The sequence below is a fragment of the Juglans regia genome, chromosome 7 (genome assembly GCF_001411555.2).
Source record: "Juglans regia cultivar Chandler chromosome 7, Walnut 2.0, whole genome shotgun sequence".
NCBI lineage: Eukaryota > Viridiplantae > Streptophyta > Magnoliopsida > Fagales > Juglandaceae > Juglans > Juglans regia.
In genome coordinates, this window is record NC_049907.1 from 48,317,821 (window position 1) to 48,340,979 (window position 23,159).

The following is a 23,159-nucleotide window of genomic DNA, read 5'->3' on the forward strand; positions in this document are numbered from 1 at the left end:
TCACTGGCTAGCTAGTCTGCTACCATCATTCTAATCAGTAATGGAACACTCACCAGCTGTTTCATATTTATTTATTTATTTATTATTTTTGCTTATAGTTATACCCATCTGAAAAGATATTTACGTCGGCTGTCATACAGGACAGGACATCCATGTTTTGTCATATGAAATTAATTTTATTGGCGTTTTAATCTTAGGCTTGGGCTTGCAAGTGTAAATTGTAATGGTGATGGGCAAGTCCTCACAAGATCACAGAAATTGGTCATAAAGTGACCAATTTTTATGGTCAAAGTGAATCTCTATTATCTATTTTTAAAGGTCGTGGAGTCTGGAGCACCGAAAACGAAGCAGAACAAAAGATGAAAATATCCAAAAAAAAGCATACACATCAACACGATTTAGCAGTTACAACCACACAGAATATATTACGAATCAAGTTGGGTTTACACCAATCTAAGCAATCTGGGCCTTTTCAAGAGTGACGATGATATCAAAAAACATGCCACAGGCCCTTTACCACCACCTACAGACAGTATGAATAGGTCCGATTTCGGAGTGATCTAGGACTTTCTATACTTTATAATTATATGGCCCACTACAATAGAACGAGTTTCACGTCTATAATCCGGCACTACCTGATAATTATTTGAACTTATTGAATAGTGAGTGTGATTTTTTTTCTTTTCAATATGAATTCCTCAATCTCTTGTTCTGTCTTGAAATTCATAAAGATATGCTTAGCTAAAGATTCAAATGATAAATCTCAGCAGGCACAGATCCTACAACCTTGGGGAGCAAAGTAACTCAGATAAAATAGTAACAGTCAACGGCAACACGGAGTTTTTTAATTTTTTTCCTTTCACAATGCAATCTAGGGGTCACAGAAAATGGTATATAGTCTAACCATGTCGCGAAGAACTCGGGGCAGTGGCAAGGGCTGTGATGTATAGTCTCAAATCTGACCTGTCCCAAGAGGCTGCCTAGAGGTATCACCAGATGCCCATGCTTGATAGTCCTTCACAAGCTGACAACCAAGAATGAAAATACAACATCAAATAAGATGAACGCGACGGGTACATGAACCAGATATTATTTGCCTTGAGCAGACAATTACCAAATATTTTAAATGCTAATGTGAGGACCAGAAAGAATGACAATGGAAGCTCATCTAACAGACTTCCACTGAATAAAAGATTGTCTGCATTTAATTAACATTTGAAATATTACACTGTATTGTTGTTATATTTTATGTACAAGGTTCTGCATAGTTACATTATATGTTGTATAATAACATATGGGCTCGTAGTTTATTGCTAAGTACAATCTATGCACAACAGAAGAGAGCAAAATTCGTTGTATTAAAAGGTGAGGTAGTGGCACCCAATCTAATGATGAATAAGCTTTCTCTGAAACTAAGATGATGGTTCCACCTTCAAATGCTCAACAACACAATAGAGCAACTTTATTTGCATGGGGGACAAACAACAAAATATATCCCATACTAGCTGTTAATTTCCACTAGCAAATCTGAGAGAGCATGTCTCAGCCCAAGCTGTGGTAGTCTAGTATAGTTGGAAAACAAGTTTACATTTCTACCCGCAAAATCTAAAATATATTATAACAGCAGTAGTTACCTTTATTTCCAAGAGATCAAGCGCAAAAATTTTGAAAACTTACTAGGCCTCAAGCATAAAAAAGACAAGTGGGAGATCAGCAGGATTCATGCGACCAATTCAGCACCATTCAGCCTATCTATAGTAAGAATTTACCTTTATTTCCAAGAAATCAAGTGCAAAAATTCTGGAAAGTTACTAGGTCTCGAGCATAAAAAGGACAAGTGGCAGATCAGTAGGATTCATGTGACCAGTTCCGCACCCTTCAGCCTATCTATTGTAAGAATGTTAAATCAAATAGGCTCGAGTGCATTTGGTTTTTAGGGAGTACCGTTTGTTAAAAAGAAAAACTAAAGGAGGCCTGGGAGCAACCAAAATAGGTAGGTCTAACCAAAAGAAAGTTTCCACATGGAAGCTTCAATTGTACAATTCAAGGAGGAATTGTCGTTGAAGTTGTTGAATACCAAAATTGATATATGGTTGTCACATCAAAAATTACAACATGCTCCAAACACGCAGCTAAATTTAAGCGGAGTGAATTATTTGAAAGTAGCAAACTGCAACTTTCCTATTTGATTTGGTAAATTGAAAGCTAACTAAAATTTCAACAAACCTGTGCCATAAACCTGGGTAGCATAAGCCTTAGTATTTGCTCGAGAACTTGGGTGCCAGTTGATTCAATCGCTTGCACCGGAATTACACGAAATGCAAAAGGAATCTCAATGCTAACCTGGAAGCCACATAATTATCCCAACACAAGCTTTAGATTCTTATAATTACTTTAAAACCATGTATTATGAATAGAAAAGATCACTTAAAACTCATAACCTCAATCACAGTATCTGAGGTCAGTCGTTGAGCCAATGAGTTGATATGGTTGCTCCCACATGATATTCGGTTCACCATAGAAGCTGCATTCCCATACCAAATTCAATGTCAAAGCAGTCCTGAAAAAAAGGCATTATAAACCAAATAACTCGACATGATAAAGATTTTTCTAGGTGACTTCTATGTCCACCTCTCCATCATTAAATAAATAAACAAATAAATCTTGTCCCAGCTTTTCATTTTTTCACCCAAAGTTTTACTCGTATCACCGGTGAAAGGTTATCAGTAAACTGAGAGCAATTACCCTTCGTGCCTATTTGACACCCTGCCTCCTGTTATTGCATAGCATCAAGGTTATTGAAAGTGACAGCAGTTTATCTCTATGCCCATCCATATCTGTGTGGGGGAAATTCCATATGTAGTTTAAGAGTACAAGTGTTACCCTCGGTAATGCCAGCCATTAGCAATGTGCTTGTCATTGGGGAAGCTGAATAAGTTGTGACAGTCTTTGATGTTGGTTACGCCATTTTTGCTACTTGACTCCTAGTTCAATTAAATCTCCTGACCACCCCCTTTTTTTTTTCCTGAAACACACTTTCTTACAGCTTTCCTAATCAGATCTGATATATATGTTCATGCCATGTAAAATGTAGGAACTTATTTGTTTAGACTGTACGGAAAGCTGGTAAGCCAAAATTTTGAAGACCATGGGAGACTGTCAACCGTGTGTGGCGGAATTTGAATCAATAATCTTTTTAATTAACATAGTTCAAATGCCATAAATAGCCACTCATCCTGTTCTAAAACATACAAACTACAAAGCAAGAACCGACCATATAATTATATCCCATTACAAATCTCGCTCCATTTTGTGCCAAGAATATTAAGTCATAAACCAAATACATAATACTCACTAACCGTCAAATTTGTCATTCTGTGCAGCAACAATCGGCGAACCCTCGAGCTGCAACAACAAACCATCATCAGAACAAAAAGAGTACCACCATAAGCACGCTGCAAGATGAAAAGGGAAAATTCGGACCTTGCATGACAAGAGCCTAATGCAACACCCATTGGGCTGCTCTTCCACTCTGACAAGCAAAACAGGGCAAACCTCAAACGCAAAGAACTTAATACTATATACATAACACCTAAACGTGTTTTCATCCACCCTCTCGATCCGTTCTGCATCCAGCACCGAGTACTGACTCGCCGGCAAGCTCATATACTCAACTGCAACAACAAAGAAACCCCCTCATCAAAACCCCAATTATTTCGAATGTTAACTAAACATTAAAATACATTCGCATCCTATTATTACTTAGTGGCCGTTGGAGTTGCCGAACCAAAATGGACTCTCTACGCCGAGCAACAAATCGGGCTCTCTGTGTTGAATTCGCCAAGATGCGAAGCGAGGGTCTGGGAGATTTCTCAGCTGGCGAAGCAAAACCCAACTGACCATGCCTGAGGCAGAGAGATCTACCAGTGTTCGCGCCTGGATATGAAGGGGGACTCCATCCAGCATTACAATAACAGTAGGAGCCTATAGCCATCTACCCACAAGTCAATTTCTCCCAAAATGATATATACAAAACTATTATTTCTTATCTGGAGGACCTTGAATATTTGCAGGGGGATGGGCTTCGTGTAAGCGCGCACAGAGGATAATTTGGATAAGCGGCGAGGGATCAGGCACGAGGACGCAGGTTGCTACTCCATTACAGTGCGGCAAAGGCGCAAGTTATGAGTCACGTGATTATCTTTTCCTATTTCGGCCTGGCGAATGGGCCAATGGCAAATGCCGTGCGGGGCCTGTTTCTTCAGCTTGCTGCCACATGCTGTGATTTTACGCAGGCGTACATGAAAAATAAATTTAGAACTTGAACTAAAAGGCGCAGGTTGCGCACCATCTTCGCCGCTCTCATCCAAAACCATCAACCTGTCGCCTTATTCCAGTCCTTTTGCCAAAATGGGCCGCTGTGATTCAATTCATTATCAACTAAAATCTAATGAACTTATAATCAAGTGAACGTTCGAATGAAAGGAGAAAAAATATGTATTCCATTCATTAATGCCATCGAATTACAACGAGAGATGCTAATAACCCAAAAAATCTTTACATTCAGGAACCATTAAACCAATTCAGAAAGTACCAAAACAACCCCACTAGAACCTGAATGTTTTACTGGAATACCAAAACCCTAAGAGCTGGTGAACTTTGTGACCGCCTTAGTGCCCTCCGACACGGCGTGCTTGGCAAGCTCGCCTGGCAATACCAGCCGCACCGCCGTTTGGATCTCGCGCGAGGTAATTGTCGGCTTCTTGTTGTACCGTGCGAGTCTGGAGGACTCCTGGGCGAGCTTCTCGAAGATATCGTTGATGAAGCTGTTCATAATCCCCATGGCCTTGCCGGAGATCCCGATGTCCGGGTGGACCTGCTTCAACACCTTGAATATGTACATCTTGTACGTCTCCACGCTTCTTTTGGCCTTCTTCTTCTTCTTGTCGACGACCGACGAGGCCGCTTCTTTAGGGAGCTTCTTCTCTGCCCTTGGCTTCTTCTCAGCTGCCGCCGCCGCTACCGGAGCTTTCTCCGCCGGCTTCTTCTCGGCTGGCTTCTTCTCTGGCTTGGGCGCCATTTGAAATGCTAGAGAAAGAAAGAGCGCTTGATTTGTTTCGAGTTTGTAAATTGGAGGTGATAGAAAGTAAAGGCATGGAGAATTTGTTTATATAGAGGCGCAAGATGAAAGCTGATTGGTTTATTTCGAGTGACGCGGATACATGAGGTGGACGGTTGGATTTTCATAACCAACAATTGATGGTAGAGATTTCATTTTAGATGGTGGGATTTCATAAAAAATTGAATTCTAGTGCGCGTATTTTCATGCATCTTTAGCCTCGAGGTCTCGAGGATTGTAAAAAGGGTGGGTAGTGTGAGCGGCAAACTGGGTCGGTGGGTATTATTGTATTGAAAATGTTCTTGCCACGTTTAGGATGAGTTTGGTTTCAATTCATCATTATTTCAATCTAAATTCATCTCAACTTACTTCAATTCATCATTATAATTTTTTAAAATTTTAATATAAAATATAATAAATAATTCAAATTTTTCAAATCCCAAAATAATAATAATATTAAAAAATAATATTCTAACAATATTCTAACAATATTTTATCATCTTAACTCAATTCAACTCAACTCACTTCAACATCCAAACACAACCTTAATTACAAATTAAATCATCACATCTAATTATTAAAAAATATATATTATAAAAAATATAAAAAATAATTCAATTTTTATAAATTTTAAAATAAAAATAATATTTTATTTAATTTTATCTCATCTTATCTATATAACTAAAAAGATATTTTATAAATATTTTTATAATTGCAAATAAAAGTTATTTTTTAAATTATATTTTCTTTTAAGTTCTATTTTAGATTGGAATCTCATCTTAACTCATCTCATTATTATAATTTTTTAAAATTTTTACACAAAATATAATAAATAATTTATTTTTTTAATTTTAAAATAATAATAATATTAAAAACTAATATTTTATTTAATTTATCTAAAATCATCTCAATCCATACAAATAACATATTTCTTTTTTTAAATATGTTTTATATTAGAGTTTCGATGAAACTCTATTTTCCAAATAATATTAAAACTTTTGAAATAATATTAAAAAATTATTCTAATAATATTTTAAGAATAAGGAGAGTTGTCTCAAAAGTAAGTCGTGCTATTTTTTTTATTTAATGATTAAATAATTATTTTTTAATAATATTATAATTATTTTTAAAAATATTTAAGAATATAATTAAATGAATAAAAAAAATCAAAAATGCCAAATGGTCTTATCAAAATTGGGGACCCATCCTCGGGCTACCCTCGATGGATGTAGCATGACTCATATTTTAACTTTATAATAATTTTATTCAAATTTTTATTTCTTTTTATTTTTCAAAATCTCTTAAAATATTTTAATTCAAATAATTTTATTATTATTTATAAATCATCTCATTATTCAAATAAGACCTAAAAATTCCACAATAACTCGAATTTAAAACTTTAATAGTAACTCAATAAAAGTTGCATTATAGTATTTTATTATTTAAAGAAAAATCTTATTGCAAGCGATTTTACGTATCAAATCATACATGTTAAATATAAGGCATTTATTTAATGAAATAGTACAAATTAAAGATAAAATTAATTTTTGTGAGACAATAATAATATTACAAAATGACATTATAATAATATCTTATTCAATTTTTATCTTTTATCTTAATTCATCTCATCTTAACTCACTATCCAGACTGTACATAATATTCTTCATCTTGAATTTACTAACTTTAATAAATAAATGGATACGATGCAATTTGGATTAATTCAAAGAGTAGAGAAACAAGCTTCTTTTCTCTCGTGATAAAATAGATTCAACTGTAGAGTTTTAAAAAACATGTCCATTTCGTAAGTTTCAAAAAAATAACATAAATTTATTGTCTATTTTACGTTCTCATTTTGCCCATGTAGTATGAAGAAAAATGTTAAATACTCACAAAACACTTACCTTATTCACGTGATTTTTTATAATTTATAATTTTCTTATATTTTATTTATTTTATAATTAAAGCGATGAGAAAATTACGTGGATATGTAATTTTTGTGTGAATACAAATAGCATTGCTCGTAATATGAAAACTATGCTCGATTTGGATTCGCAACTCATTTCATTACTATTTATCAATTTTAATTCACAAATCTCATTACTATTTATAATTCATCTCACTACTATTCACAACTCATCTTAACTCATATTTGAATCCAAACAAGACTTATACCTTCGCCACTAGTTTCCTATAAGCTTGCCTACAAATTCATCATCAAATTGATTAAAACCGCCCTAAATCCTACCAATACTCTTAACATTCGATTGCAATTAGAAACTCACAACTTTCGTAAAATCTCATTATCTTTCTTCAATTCACAATAATCGAAACTAATGTTGAATCTTTGGCTAACGTTGAATGCCAAAGTCCATGGTCTCTACTAGCGTTGTTTTCAAAGAAGATTCTCCAAGTGTCATACTCGTACTATTCAACGAATATCTTATAACAGTCTATAATATTTATTTTTGTAGTCTAGAAATCTAAATGTTAATTTAGACGTTAGTTGTTGTTTTTTGTTATCTTCACGTGAATTTAATAAAATTAATCAAAATTAAGACGTGCACGCATAACTTAACAAAAACGTGCGGTTGATTCTAACATGTCGGGAGGTATTCCTATACAAAAAGAATTAAAGAATAGACATCAAATACAAACAAAATTGATTTGAAAAATAAGCCGATCAAATACGTTGTTAATTTATTTAAAATACAGGACTGAAGTGAAATTATAATGAATCGAAAATGATAAAGAGATCTTAGGCTTCGTTTGGATCATCAACCCATCTTAACTCATCTCAATTAATGATTACAATTTTTTCAAATTTTAACACAAAATATAATAATTAATTCAATTTTTTTAAATTCTAAAATAATAATAATATTAAAAAATAATATTATAATAATATTTTATCATCTAAACTCAATTCAACATCCAAACGTAATTTGTTGAGTAGTATTATTTATTTGGATTTTTTTTTTTCGGCCTAACTTGGAAGGCAATTATTGGCCCGAGTTTTAATCAAGCTGAAAACCAAATTATATACTTATTAGCATCAGGGGTGGTGCAGATACGGGTACCTAGGGGTGCTACCTGCACTATACGGTGCGGGCACCCTCTCCTCACCCCGCTCTCGATACCATGGGTGGAACCGCAACTCGCCCCGCTTTGCTCTCCGCTCAGAACATTAGCAATGGCCTAGCCATTGCCAAGTCTAAATTTTGACTAAAACTTCAAGTTTTGGCTATAGCATTAACATTTGGCTAGGTAAATCCACATTGGGCTAGCCATTAAATTAGTTAAAATAATAATATAATATTATTTTTTAATTTTTTGAATATTTTGTAATTACATTAACTATATATTAATTAATAATTTAATTTAATACTTAAATTATTTTTTTCTAATTATTTTTTTCCTCAACCTATTATTTTTCATTTATAAAAAATATAGAAGTTGCAAAGTTCAATATAGAAGAAGAACTTGAAAATAAGGACATATTTTCAAGTTGGATGGGATTTTGTGGAATAATTTATTGGTTTGGTCTATGTACAGGAATTCGCTAAATATGGCCAGCGGGTGCTTGTCACTGTAGCTCAAAGCCAAAGACTTATGACTTTGACTAGGCCAATGCAGGTAAATTCGTGATAAATGAAGCAAATATTTGGATGGCACTGGCATTTGGCTAGGCCAATGCCAGTGCTCTCAATCTAATTATACTGTGTCTAAAAAATATAAACTCATTATAATTATATTTTGAATTGTCTTAACTTCATAAACAAATCTTTATATAGAAGGCCAAGGAAATACAATAGGCATACTTAACCAATGTAGGATTTATTAACTTGAATTTAATTTCAAATTTTTAACAAATTATATGTATCTATATACTATATATTTATATAAATATTAAAAATTATAATATTTTATATTAAATAGAGGAGGGAAGCGAAGCGGGATAGGAGTTCCGTTGGGGTTACCCCCCCGCCCCGCTAGGGTTGTTTCATGCAGGGCGGAGGGGCGGTGCCCACCCGGGTTACCTGCCATTCGAGTTTACTTTTCTTTCCAAAAAATTGTTATCCAATCCGTACATTCGAATTGATGGATTTCAAAAATTCAAATTATATTAAATATCAACATGAGTTATGATTCCTATTAATAAAAGAGGGTATCCAGAATGCATATGCCATGTACGCTCGAATTTGGATCTAAGTATGATCGGGTGTCCAAATGAACAGTCTTATATGAGAGAGGGGTGCGAATTTCACCTCCAGTGGAGATGACCTATTGAAGCAGGTGGAACTCACCTACCCTCTCACAAATCTATGGACGAATTTTCTACAGTGTCATAGAAAGTAGTTAAGGAGTTCGATATAAAACCTGAGGATACCAAGATTGGTAGGATTTGGATTACGCCCTGTAGTTTTTTTCAGTGACATTTATATCCCAATGAAAAGAAAAAAAGAACGCCATAGAAATGACAAAAAGGTTACCAGAAATTGGGTGAAGGTCAACGTTTGATAATTTAGCCTTACATATGGTAATTCACTTTACCAGATCGGTCTTATTCGTCATGTCATTTCATTTCATTCCATTTCATTTAACACCTTCACATGACACGTAGCTCTTGTTCGCACACGTAACTCTGGTTGGCCCCAAATCAAAAGCTACCCAAAGGGCAGCTCCCCCTTCGGCTTCACCCCCCTTAACCCAAACCCAACCCGCTATTTTCCCCTATAAGTCTATAACGCACACCAATCAATCGGCTGTTGTTCGTCTCTCCCTCACGCATCTTCTTCAACTCCAGCTTGTCTTCCTCTCCAAAAAGCCATTCCAATTGCTCTCCAGCATCTCTCTCCGTGAAATTGCTGCTTTTTCTAGCGGTGGCACAAGGAGGAGGAGGATTTAAAGCAATGGAGTCAACTGAGTCTTCGTACATGTCGTCACCGGAGGCACCGCGTAAGAGATCTCCACCGCCTCCCAAGTCTCCTACCTCAGGTCTCTCTGATCTGATCCGCTCCCTCTCTCTCTCTAAAAGTCTGATTCTCTCTCTATAACTTTCTGTAATTGGTGGCAGCAATTCGTTCTGATCATTACTTTGTTTTAGAATCATTGTTCGTGAACGTTTATGCCGCAGTAGGAAGGTGACGATGTGTAGTTTTCAAATCTGCATTTCTCTTTCTGTCAAAACTGAAACCCTAACCCTAACCTACTGAGAAAATAGAGGAAAAGGGAAGAATCCTATGGTTTATACTGTGAGGCGTTGTTTGCTTTCCGAGTAACCGTGGAAAGAAGCATAATCAGTTACATTGAGGCGTCCCGATAGGGATAGTTAAGTAGTTCCGGGAGGCTCTTTTTTGCATCAAATAATTTGCGGTATTGCACACACAATACAATGTTACAAGTCCATGATATTTTGGTTGGTGGTGGTGAGGATGCATTCTTGACAACGCGGTAGATGCATGTAACGTGACATTACAATAGCACTTTCATTTGATATCTTTTTCTATTATTCTGATTGTTGAAATTCGCCCTGTATTTGTTACTTTTACTCATTGATTGTCTTCTGTGATGCTTGATCTCACAGATTCTATGGAGAAGGCCACATACATGAAGTTTCTCGTGTCAAATGCTGCAGCTGGTTCTGTTATTGGAAAGGGCGGATCAACAATAACTGATTTCCAGTCGCAGTCTGGAGCTCGAATTCAGTTGTCACGCAACCATGAGTTTTTCCCGGGGACCACTGACAGGATTATTATGATATCTGGAACAATTAATGACGTGCTTAAGGCTGTAGAGCTGATTCTTGCCAAATTGTTGAGTGAGGTAATTCTGTTTATTTTTCAGTCAATACTTCTGAACAATTGTTTTGCTTATATCCCGTACTAAGTGAAATTTTCTTTGGCTGGTTAGCTTCATGCTGAAGGAAGTGATGATGTTGAGCCAAAAACAAAAGTCAGGCTTGTTGTTCCAAATAGCTCATGTGGTGGCATAATCGGGAAGGGTGGTTCCACTATAAAGTAGCAATCTGATCCTTTTATCCTTTTCAGTCGTAAAACATGCTTAAGATCCGTGCTCTTAAAAACTTTACCGATAGATAAGGAGTGTTTATAGGCTGTGACATAAACATGCTTTTGTGATTGAATGTTTCTTTTACCAATAAAAAAAGGTTGGAATGTTTCTCTTATCTCGTTCCTTTTCAGAATAGTTGATCAAATGTTGTGCTTGTTTATGTTGAATTTCTTCGTAGTACTCATTTGAATGTTATGTTTATGAGCAATTAATTGTGTCTGTCTTGTATGTCAATTTAGTTTTGAATGGCCGTAGATGATTTTGATATTTGTTGGGCATAATCTTAGATTATCCATAGATAGAAGATGTTTAAATTCTTTATCGCAGTTATGCCATTTCCTTTTCAGTGAGAAAATGAATTAGCGTTATGGTATTTAAATTCTCTTTCTGAAAACGAACATGATAGAGTATGTTTTTAAAAGGAACACGTGCATATGGTGAGATATGGCCTTTGTTTTTGCTTAGAAAACCATATTTTATAGTACACTTAATGCACCCAAAGAAAATAGCGGGTTGAATGTTTTGTAAGGATTAGGTCTTTAGATGAAACAACTTGGGGCAGATTTGAAGTTAACGAGTTCTAATCTTGTTCAATGAGTAAGGGGGAGATAATCTTTTTGATAGGCTTTATTGATGATTCTCAGAAATTCTGCAAATATTTGTTGGAGTTGGAAAAAGACATTGGGTAAAGAATCAGTGATAAAATTGCAAGCCAGGGGTAAGTCCTAACCTTTTACAAGGTGATTATTGAGTCACCTACAAGTTAATTGAAGTGAGGGAGCTGATAAGATAATGAGGAATCATCTTTGTTCCAGGGGATAATTTTTTTTTTTTTTTTTTGTCGGGGAACCTCTCCAAGGCAAGGCCCTTTGGACCTACCCCTGTAGAGTAAATCCGGGTCCCGTGCACCGCGCCCTCGGAAGTTTCCCTATATGGAACTGGTTAAATCACTGGCTTTTCACCAGGAGGTGTGGACCCTAGAGATTGTTTGCACCCAAGGGGATTTGAACCTGGGACTTGGGGAGCATACCCCCAAGCCCAAGGCCTTTACCACTTGAGCCAACCCCTAGGGGTTATCCAGGGGATAAAATCTTTGACCAGACATATCCTCCATTGAATCCTTCATATTTGAGTGTTAAAATGTCGAATCCCTAGTTGTTACATGTCTGTGGCTGTGGTTTTCTTCATCTTATGTTGGAGTTCCTTCCCACAATCAGTACCTATCTGTTGGAAAGATGCACAGTATCCATTATCTCCAAGAGAACTTCTGAGGAGATCTTGGAGTTTTTCTCAAAGAGTGCGTTTATACCGGTTTTTTTTTAATGTTTCTGTCTTATGGCCCTGGCTATTGGAGACTGCATATAATCTAACCTAGTATATGGTTGTAAAGACTCTTCAGATGTGGTTTCCGATATAAAAGGGCTGTAAAGATGATGAGGTTTCTGCTTACGTAGCATGGCAGCTAGTTACCAATTTCATTGTGGTGTTGTTTATTATGATTGTTCAACAGTATAGTGACTATCTTTCCTTAAATTTTAACTTTGTGACCTGACTTCCCTAATTTGTTGATTGTAAGATAAACTAGTAATTGATTATGTGTTGCAGGTCCCTGTTTATGTATTGGCCCTAAAAGTGGCTATTGCTGATTTCTGGTTTTGCATTGAGCAGGTCCTTTATTGAAGAATCACATGCTGGAATTAAGATATCTCCTCAGGATAATAGCTTCTATGGGTTGAATGATAGGCTAGTGACACTGGCAGGAACTCTTGACGAACAGATGATGGCTATTGATCTGATTCTTTCTAAGCTGTCTGAAGACCCCCATTACTCCCAGTCCATGAATGCCCCATTTTCATATCCAGGTGTGTCTTCTGTTATCAGATTATCGATTTAATCATGCTACTATTATACTCAGAGTAGCTTATAGTTTTCCCACATTTCCATATTTTTCCTTTATTTTCTCGGGTCTTATGGTTTAAGTAATGTTCTTGATTCCATGCTGCCACTTTTTAATGTTCTGCACTTTTTAATGTTTTTTGGCTCTGCTGTGAAGTGTTTACAGTTTGGTTAATGCATATTTGAAAAGGGTAATTCTATGCATCAGCCTACACACTTCACACACCATGCATTCAAATTTTTTTTTTTTTTTTTTTAAACCTCAATACACTAAGTGTGTTGAGTGTGTGATGAATAGTAGGCTGATGCAAATATTTTTCCATTTGAAAGATGGTCTGGGTTTTGCTGCAAGAATGCGGTAAATTTCTGAATGAGTATATTTAGATTTCTCTAGTCATGGAAGACCATAGTCACATTATTCTGAGGCCATGAGATTTGGCTAGAGTCGAGAGCATATTCCTCTTCTTCCCTCCCCAAGCCTTTCCCAGGCAGATGGTTCTTCTCTCTCATCTTTCCACATTTTCTGCGGGCCTGTTGCACTGAAAAGTGAGGAAGGGAGAGTGCAACCACATAGGAGTTTTATAAATGAAGATGATGTGTGTTTAAAGATCAGTTAAATTGATTGAAGCTGGCACGATAAGCTTAGAGACCCACTTGAGTAATCAATTTAGTGTGCTCCTTGGGAACGTTGTTTAGGAAATATCAGAATAGAAAAAGGCTTAGAGCTGATTACATTTTGATTCTCCAACTACTGAGTGGCAAGTGCAAAAGCTATATTCATGGCGATGATTAAAATTAACCTTTTTATTTTAATTCCAGTTTTTCTTACTGTATTACTTATATATATTTAAAAAAAAAAAGTTTTCCTTAATTCACTGTTCAATCTAACAAAGGAAACTTCTCTCGTGATGAAAAGTTAAGCTTGGCTTTTTAGCAGTTTCCAAGATTTTTATTTTTGTTTTTTATGAAGCGGTGATTGAAAATGAGTTATTGTCTTCTTATTATCTAAAATTTCATAGAACTTCACGCTCATGTGTTGTTTGCTTGAGATATGATGGCTGATGAAGGTCATGGGAAGAGACTACAAACCCAAAGGAAGATTTAAAAGCTTTGATTCTTTGGGCCATTAGTGAACCTTTTGTTTTGCTTCACCCTCGTTGTTGTTGCATGACAATGTCTAATATATTGGAAGTTTTTTCTATCTTTTAATACTGATTATACATAGCCTTTAATAGATAGAAATAATGTTCTTATAGCACAGTCTCTCCCTTTTCTTTTTTGGATGAAAAGGCAAAAAGCCTTCTACTAGCACATTGTTGCTTATATTGTGTTTTGTCTAGAATTATAGTGGTGAAGTTTGATATCTAGTAAGTTCCCTTCGGCTTTAATCTTAGGTGTTTTCTTCTCCGGTTTTCATGGTACTCCATATACATATGTGCTTCCTTCTGTTGCAACAGCACCCCAGAATGCAATGAGCTATGGAACAAATGGGGCTGGAGGGAAGTTTCAGAACAACAAGGTTAGTTGTGTTCGTAATGTTTTGGTTATGTTGATGTCTCCTGAAGTTAATTGCACTTGTTATATTAATGCTGATTTTCTAAGATTATATTATATCACTTGCGAATCCCTTTACTAGAGCCCAATTTGCATGCATGGGCACAGAGGTCCCAGTCTTTGTGTGACCTAAATGAAAAGACTAGGTTCTGTGCCACATGTTTTCTAGATTGATTCAGCCTTTTTTATACAGTTAAATTGGGATGATCTAGATTTGAAGTATGTTACTGTAGACATGTTTCTGTTTCTAAGCACTTGACTTGAAGGATACTGGCCGTGCCATATTGTTTGTGGTGAATAAGTCAATATAATTATTCTCAGTTGTACGTCATGCCCTGCCTGTAGACCATCCTATTGGAACCGAAATTTGAAGGGACTTTGTTCTAGATTTTTCTACTGCTTAGTTCTTACAGTGAGAAAATATATCCATGAGAGTTGTGTGGCTTGAAAAATGTAACTGTATGGTAATGTGTAATTACATATTCTGGCTGTGTCAGATTCATGGATCTTAAAGTTGATGTAAAATACTTGGTGCTGAGAAGAGGTATGCATGGGCTTGAGTCCTGTGGATGTTTCTCTTCTTTCACTTCTTTTAAGACATTAAGAATAGTACTGTTCATCCGGGTTCCAGGTTGCACCTTTTTTTTTTTTTTTTTAAATCAAAGCCTACATGTTATGTATATCATGAAAAAAAATGTTGATGCAGCAATTAAACTCTATTTATTTAATTTTTTAAATCAAAGCCTACATGTTCCTTGACCACTAATAAAAAGCCACGTGGAAAAGAGAGTTAAAAAGAAAAAATCATAAAATGGATGATTCATTGGACATAATATGCATTTTTCTTTTGAGTTTCTGTGCATTTAGTTGCTAGAAAGGAACCAAAATGAAACATCAAAACATTCAAACTGGGAAAAAAAAAACCCGGGTTCTGGACCGGGTGTACCCGGGTTTTTCTATGCAGGTACCGGCCCGGAACCCAATTATCCTGGTTCAAGACCGGGCTGGGAAAAAACCCTGCCCGGATGAACAGGCCATGGTCAGTAAATTTGAGGTGATGTAGTGTTTTCTGATGCAAGTCTATCCAAGGTGTGATGCTGAGGAATCATAGGTGTGACACATAGGGTTTATCTATTCTTTCTCCTCTTTGTTTTCATTTGAAATTTATAAGAATTTCCCATCAAACTCTAGCGAACATTTAGATCACAATTTGCACTTATTTTTCCCCCTAAATCCTAATCTTTAAAACGCTAAACCATCCATCACCCAAATAACCATAAAATCCAAACCACTATTCCTGAGTTTCTGTTCACTGTCCAGGAACAGCTACTCACTGCCTAAGGTTTTATTTTTTTTCACATTCAATTATACCCTTCCCTTGCACCATTAGAAACCCTACAATTCCTTATATTTTCCAGCCTTTTCACACCAAAACCCCAGCCCTAGCTATCTCAAACCCTACAAACCTCTGTGACAAATGAACTCTTTGTAGCCTGGGGTCCTTCATTTATACTATCCTACATCACTTTCGCCCGATTTATCCCTTCCTATTGTGAACATTGAGAACCAGCAAATTGGTATGCATGGTCTCTAATGTGACTGAGGAAAATGGGTCTCTAATAATTTTGGGCGATATCCCAAGTTGTGATGTTCCTACTTGTCTGTTGCTCCAAATGCAGTAGCTCAGTGAGTGCATACCTCTGTACTTTTAAATTTTATTGGGCATTATTCTTGTTTTGTTTTGAGTAATATTTGTGCTGTGTATTTTGGGATTGCGATTTACAGAAACTTTTGATATTTTCCAGGAGGATCGAAGTAACTCCGTGACTATTGGGGTTGCAGATGGACATATTGGGTTTGTTGTTGGTCGTGGTGGAAGAAACATAATGGAAATCGGCCAGGTACATAAGTAGCAAATGGTGTCATTTTTTACATAGTGCATAACACAAAATTAGAACACATTATTTGCTGCAGGTTACAGGGGCCAGAATAAAGATATCAGATAGAGGTGATTTTGTGACTGGGACGACTAATAGGTAAAAAGGACTCATGGTGGTTATCAGTCTAGTTGCCAATAGGATGAGTTATTTGGCTATAAATTATTAACGGTTCGTCGGTTTTGTACCGTTGTTCTGCAGGAAAGTCACAATTACAGGATCACACAGAGCAATTCGTGCAGCCGAGTCCATGATAATGCAGAAAGTGGCCTATGCTTCCGAGAGGGTGATTGATTAGTTTTGAAATGTTTGCAGTCAAAATTCACGTTGAGAATGTTCGGGGGGAGATCTACCTGTAATTTGCTTATACGTTTAATCATTTAAGGAAGGGAGAAAAAAGAGGAGCCGTTGACATATGTTGGCACATGATGATGTAAGTTGGAAGAAATTTGCATAAGCTAGTAGGGGCAAGAGCGGGAAATTTTCTTGTTGTCGAGAGAGATAATTGTGCTAGGAATTTGTTTTGAGATTAAGTTTATTCCAAAAGAAAACGTTGGAAAAAAAAGCCATTACTCATCGACTATATAGAATGATTCGCTTTACTTCTTCATTCACGGTTGTAAACCTGCTAATTTAGCAAGTACTCTGTCTGATCGTCATCTTAATTCGTTCGATTCTTGATTCAACATGTGAAGATTTTTCTAATGGAGCATTTCTACTGCAATTCATGATAACAAACTCTTGATATTGATTCAGTTTTTCTGTCCTAGTCATCGTTATTTATGCTGGTTGCTTCCCGTGATGCTCCTTTTATTTTTTTTTTAAACGGTGCTTAGGTCCTATTGGGGCGAAGTTGTGGACTGGAAGGATGCCCCCCCAGCTTTCGCTACAAAATCGAACTTGCGAGTTTTTTTTGGCTCATGGGAGCGGGCATCAATTTTTTTGTGCTCCTTATCTCAAGAGAGGAGCTTCTAGGTTAAAGAAATATACTATAATTTATTACCTATACAGAAAAAAAAATGCTATTTATGATTATTTTAATTATCATCTTTTTTATCATATCTTTATGTTGCATTCAATGAGTTTTAAATATATAAAAATAAGAAATAATTTTTTAGTGATCATCACATGATGATAATGATGTCGCTTTGCATGGCAATCGAAGCCATTCAGCACGATAATGGCATATTTGATTCAACTTGAAGTTTCTAGCTGGACATACTCAATGACTCATAATGCTGTGAGGATGCACAAAATTCAAATAGCACATCAATTGCGAAAGCGGAAATCTTAAAGTTACATCACTCTCGAATTAATAATATCAACAAAGTAACTTTTATTCTATAGAGACTAGTGTACGTAGTGGTATATCTAATAACACTAGCAACCATATCTCGGTAGTCTATATGGTGCAAGTGCGCTGACATTTCATGCAGGGTTTGCAACGTACGTCCACCAAAACATAACATGCATTGCATGAGGGGTGAATTCCGCTGCAATTTATTCTATAGTTCCAAAGGCCAAAAGATCAAGAAACTAGTATAAATATATTCATGGGAAATCGCCTTCCCCATTGCCATGTCCGGAGCCATAGCCTTCCCCATAGCCACCACCATATCCAGAGCCAGAGCCATTTCCAGAACCGCCACCACCACCACCACCTCCACCTCCACCACCGCCTCCTCCATGGCCACTACCATGAAGACCTCCTTCACCAACCCCACCTCCATATCCTTCACCACTTCCATATCCTTCGCCATAACCAGACCCACTTCCATTTCCTGAGCCTCCACCTCCTCCACCGCCATGCCCACCTCCACCTCCGCCTCCACCACCTTGTCCGCTTCCGACACCATGACCTGATCCATATCCTTCGCCATACCCAGAACCGCTTCCAGACCCATATCCTGAACCACCCCCGGACCCTCCTCCACCACCTCCACCTCCTCCCTTACCACCACCACCTCCTCCTCCTTTACCATATCCAGCACCACCCCCTGACCCGTATCCTGAACCATACCCTGAACCAGGCCCGCCTCCTCTTCCTCCTCCACCGCCACCACCGCCGCCTCTTCCTCCTCCACCACCAACACTCTTACGATCTATGGCCTTTGGTGATGATCTCGCGGCAAATGTAAGGTCCAGAAGGAGCAAAACCAAGAATGCAGCACCAACCAGCCTAGAGCTGGCCATTTTTGAAGTTCGAAAGCTCGACGTGGGTTGACTAAGATAGGTATTGATTTTGAGACTCCTCTCTATGTTTCAGTACTCACTATGAGAAATCAATATTTTGTGAGTGAAAAGGGGTTGAAGTAGGCCTCTATATATAGGCATCCTGAAGGCTACATTTTCCAAACATTCCTGACGTTCTAGACTCATGTCTAGTGGCTTCCTTTAATGATCTGGCTTAGTTTATTAAATAAAAAAGTTAATTGAAAACGTGTCTGTGCGTTTAGTTTGTTTAGTGGTGATGGTGGTGGGTGGGGGCCGTGGCGATGGTGCAGCGATTGTGCGTGATGGTGGTGGACTTTATGTCTTCTTGTCTGCATGCAAATTCTGATCTCTATAGACTATAATGTTTCCAGTCTGGACTAATGACGAGATGGATCCTGGAAAGTATGCTACAGGGATGTGATCAATTAGTTAGATGCAATCCCACTTCGTCAATTAATCAAACTCAGCCATTACATGACTTATCTTTTAACAATAGACTAGAAATATATTCTGGACCACTTTCAATCCATACTTGCTCAGCTTCCATCTTCACAGCAGTTTTTGCCAAGGCATGTGCCACATAATTACCTTCCCACGAGTGAATTGAACTTTCTAGTGTTCTCTGCATGACAATGCTCTTTTGATAACTTCAATGATGTGTCCAAACCAAACCATATTTTCCTCCTTCTTGTTATTAGCTTGCACAATTGACAGCGCATCTCCTTCTAGAATGACATGGTTAAATCCCAAATCACAGCAATATTCCAAAGCTATCCTGAAAGCTAAACATTCTGCCAAGTTCTGGATAACACCATCCTTTTGATCACGTATTGCTCCAACACCTCTCCCTCCCAATTTCTAATAACAATCCACACTCTCATTTTTCTGCCTTCTTTATCTATAGATACATCACAATTAGCTTTCACATAATTTTCTGGTGGCTTCTTCCATACTACCTCACTTTCTGCTATATTAATATTTGTTTTCTGCAACTGCATACATTCTTGAGTTAGCCTGAACTCTGCCAACATATCTTTTGCTGACTGAATAACGTTTGTAGGGCTACTGAATTTGTTTTCAAAAACAAATTCATTTCTTATGAACCATATCCTCTTCATTGTTGTGGCTATCCATTTCAATTATTTAGCAGCTAATCTCTTCATCAACTTTCTCCATAGCTTCAGAAAATCAATCTCTTCAATACTCCATTCCTTAATTGGATGACCGTATGGAATATTGAGTTTTGTATTCCATCTATATCAAACAGTAGAATCAAATTACTAGGTTTTCTGCGTCCTAAAATATGTTTTTTGTTTAAATTTTGTAACCATAATCATTTTTTTTTCTTTTTTTTAACACGGTATAAAATAAAAGTGAAGAATTACAAATAATTTTCTGATAATTTAAAGTCATTTATAACAAAATTATTAAAAAAATATTAACTAGCTTATAATGGCTAACATTATTCCATGGTCTATATATAAGAATCCACGAATATTTAAAATGACAAGTTTGAGAAGTGAGATGATATGAGAATTTTATAAATAGTAATAAGATAGTTTGTGAATAGTTGTGAGATAGTTTGAGTTAATGTTTTATAAGATTTTGAGAAAGAAGAGAAAAAAAGATTGAATAAAAAATATTATAAAGTTAAAATATTGTTAGAATATAATTTTTAATATTATTTTTATTTCGAGATATGAAAATGTTGAATTATTTTTTATTTTTTTGTTTAAAAGTTTGAAAAATTTGTAATAATTAGTTTGATAATATTTATATTTAAATGATATTTAGAAAGGATATGAGATGAGATAAAATTTTGGAATGAAAATTTTTTTCCAAACAAAGAGAGTCTCTGTTTGGACAGTAAAAATATTTCATCTCATCTCATCATTACTTTTCTAAATTGTCACATAAAATATAATAAATAATTTTTAATTTTTAATTTTTAAAATAATAATAATATTAAAAAATAATATTTTAACTAAAAATAATATTTTAATAATATTTAATTTTTATTTAAAGTCATCTTATTTCTTATTTCGTCTCAACTTACCATCCCAACCACCTTAATTATCACGATTCGGACTACAACATACTAACAATAAATGCAATCCTGCGTGTCATCACGTTGCACCAACATCTTCAGCTCCTTTTTGACTATCCACTCGAATTTACGAGGATATTATAATATATATATATATATATATATATATATAAAATTTCACGCAGACATTCCTCGAGCCAGCTTCTTCCAATACACATAAGAGTATTCGTCAAACTACTCGATCGATCTGTGTGACTCACATGCATATATTATATTATTTATATAAGAAAAAGGAGACCTTTAATGAATTGTAGGCTTGCATTTATAAGCCTTCTTCGGTGAACAGGGGTTTTGAAGTCTCTTTTATTTCTCTTGCAGGACTGAAAGTGGTAGGTCGGACTGACATATAGTACTATATTTCTCTTGAAGGTGTAGTGATGATCAAATCTCCAATACGTTAGTGGGATGCGTCCCTTTTTCCAAGTCTATGCATATAGAACAACATGTGGCAGTGGCACCATATATATATATAGTTTACTCGTATATAGCTGGCGTCCTCGCACCTTGCCTTGCCTTCAATCATATCGCGCAATACGGCCAGCTAGCTTCATATATAAGATCATTGGCATTAGTTTATGTATACGCATATATAAAATTAATTCTTTTATATATCTACTTTATCATTCAAATAAAATTTTTACATTGACTTATGTATATTTGAAACAAAATAATAATAAAATAATAATATTTTATTATTATTACTTTTTTACTAAAATCAATTTTTTTTTATATATTTTACAATTAATATCCACTACATACATTTAACATTAATGATACAAATGTAATAATAAAAAATATAATTTTTTAATAATAATATATTAAAAATATAATAAAATGAAAAAAATATATAATATATTATAATAATAAAATGAATGTGTAAGTGAATGTTTGTTTTGTTGTTGAATGAGGGAGAAAATGAAAGGATTGTGTGAGAGAGAGTGGAATGAGAGATAAATAATTATTAAAATATGATTTGTAGGATGAATAGTGGTTATCCAAATTTGGATAAGCACTATTCATAGGTAGCTAAATATTTGGATATGCATAAATCAATGTGGAGGATTTTAAGACCATATTATGCAAATATAACTTTGCATATGCATATGCATAGACCAATGTTAATGCTCTAATCTTACGCAAGCAGCATGCGCTAGCTAGCTCTCGACCTTTTTCTCACTTTGATATGAACGAGATGAACGGTCGGTAGACTTAAAAGACCCGTTTAGTCGATGAGATGATTTTAATTAAAAATTAAAAATTAAATAAAATATTATTTTTTTAATATTATTATTATTTTAAAATTTAAAAAAATTAAATTATTTATTATATTTTATATAAAAATTTAATAAAATTGTAATGATGAGATGAAATAAAATCGATTCTATATTAAAAAAGAATCTAAATTTAAAAAGGTAAATGATATTTACGATCATGAATAGTGTAAACATCACAATTTTTTTTAAAAATGAATAAATAATAAATTTATATAAAAATATTAATTTTTTAATAATAATATCTATTCTTTTTCAAAATGATTAGATGACAATTACACATTTTATGAACTATTCATATGAAAATGATCCCTTTTTTAACAAATCGATATCTTCGTATTATTTTTAATTGTGATAGCAAATAACTAATAAGTGAAAAAACATTTTAAATGAATATTATCCATTTCATTTTAAATGGTGAGGATTCTTATCCCATAACTCGGGTCCAACAATTTTAATTTGTATTTTTTGAGTGAGTTAGTGGACAACATTAAATGTTTAATAGGATTTATAATACTTATTTTATATTTCTATTTGTTTCTCATTCTATGCGCCAGAGTTCCGAAAAAATTCTCGAATCTAAATCCAATAAAATTTAACTCTAGATTCACGTTTGGAGAGTGGTATGAAATGATAATTTTATAAATAATAATAAGATATTTTATGAATAATAGAGAAACAGTTTAAGTTAAATATTTTTTAGATTTTGAAAAATGAAAAAGAAAAAATATAATAAAAAATAAAATATTATTTAAATATAATTTTATAATATTATTCTTATTTAAAAATTTAAAAAAATTTATTTATTTTTATTTTTTATTTGGAGTAGTACTACACCCACCGTCACTAAGGGTGTAGCACGGGATGGACCCCATTTAAAAAAATGTTTAAGGTTATAAAAAATTGAATAAAAAGAAAAACTTCTACGTTGTGTTTGGTTCCTTGACTGTTCAGAGTTAGACGTACTATTCCTTTGGAATCTAAACTCATAT

At 35.1% G+C, this 23,159-nt stretch overlaps 4 protein-coding genes across 7 annotated transcripts; 1 reads left to right on the forward strand and 3 right to left on the reverse strand.

The window, feature by feature from the left end:
* Positions 1-397: 397 nt before the first annotated feature.
* On the reverse strand, positions 398-4,143 carry LOC109011346 (uncharacterized protein SYNPCC7002_A1590-like). Its single transcript, XM_018992507.2, has 6 exons — positions 3,763-4,143; positions 3,484-3,674; positions 3,360-3,405; positions 2,442-2,524; positions 2,227-2,343; positions 398-1,024 (listed from the first exon to the last, which is right to left on the reverse strand). Exons 1-6 carry the CDS (start codon positions 3,992-3,994, stop codon positions 953-955), a joined length of 741 nt encoding a protein of 246 aa, XP_018848052.1. The 5' UTR covers positions 3,995-4,143; the 3' UTR covers positions 398-952.
* Positions 4,144-4,479: 336 nt separating this feature from the next.
* Positions 4,480-5,135, reverse strand: LOC109011345 (histone H2B.3-like). Its single transcript, XM_018992506.2, has one exon. The coding sequence runs from the start codon at positions 5,078-5,080 to the stop codon at positions 4,643-4,645; it is 438 nt and encodes a 145-aa protein (XP_018848051.1). The 5' UTR covers positions 5,081-5,135; the 3' UTR covers positions 4,480-4,642.
* A 4,393-nt stretch (positions 5,136-9,528) lies between these two features.
* On the forward strand, positions 9,529-17,261 carry LOC109011343 (protein BTR1-like). Of its 4 annotated transcripts, none has more exons than XM_018992503.2 (8): positions 9,529-10,114; positions 10,704-10,942; positions 11,030-11,136; positions 12,857-13,050; positions 14,479-14,603; positions 16,444-16,539; positions 16,613-16,674; positions 16,777-17,261. In XM_018992503.2, the coding sequence occupies exons 1-8, from the start codon at positions 10,030-10,032 to the stop codon at positions 16,871-16,873; spliced, it is 1,005 nt and encodes a 334-aa protein (XP_018848048.2). In that variant the 5' UTR covers positions 9,529-10,029; the 3' UTR covers positions 16,874-17,261. The 4 variants fall into 4 exon arrangements, with proteins under 4 accessions (XP_018848048.2, XP_018848049.2, XP_035547564.1 ...); XM_018992504.2 differs by having other exon boundaries at positions 9,715-10,114; positions 14,542-14,603; XM_035691671.1 differs by having other exon boundaries at positions 9,716-10,580; positions 14,542-14,603.
* A 598-nt stretch (positions 17,262-17,859) lies between these two features.
* On the reverse strand, positions 17,860-18,856 carry LOC109011363 (putative glycine-rich cell wall structural protein 1). Its single transcript, XM_018992526.2, has one exon. The coding sequence runs from the start codon at positions 18,766-18,768 to the stop codon at positions 18,127-18,129; it is 642 nt and encodes a 213-aa protein (XP_018848071.2). The 5' UTR covers positions 18,769-18,856; the 3' UTR covers positions 17,860-18,126.
* Between the last annotated feature and the right edge of the window lie 4,303 nt (positions 18,857-23,159).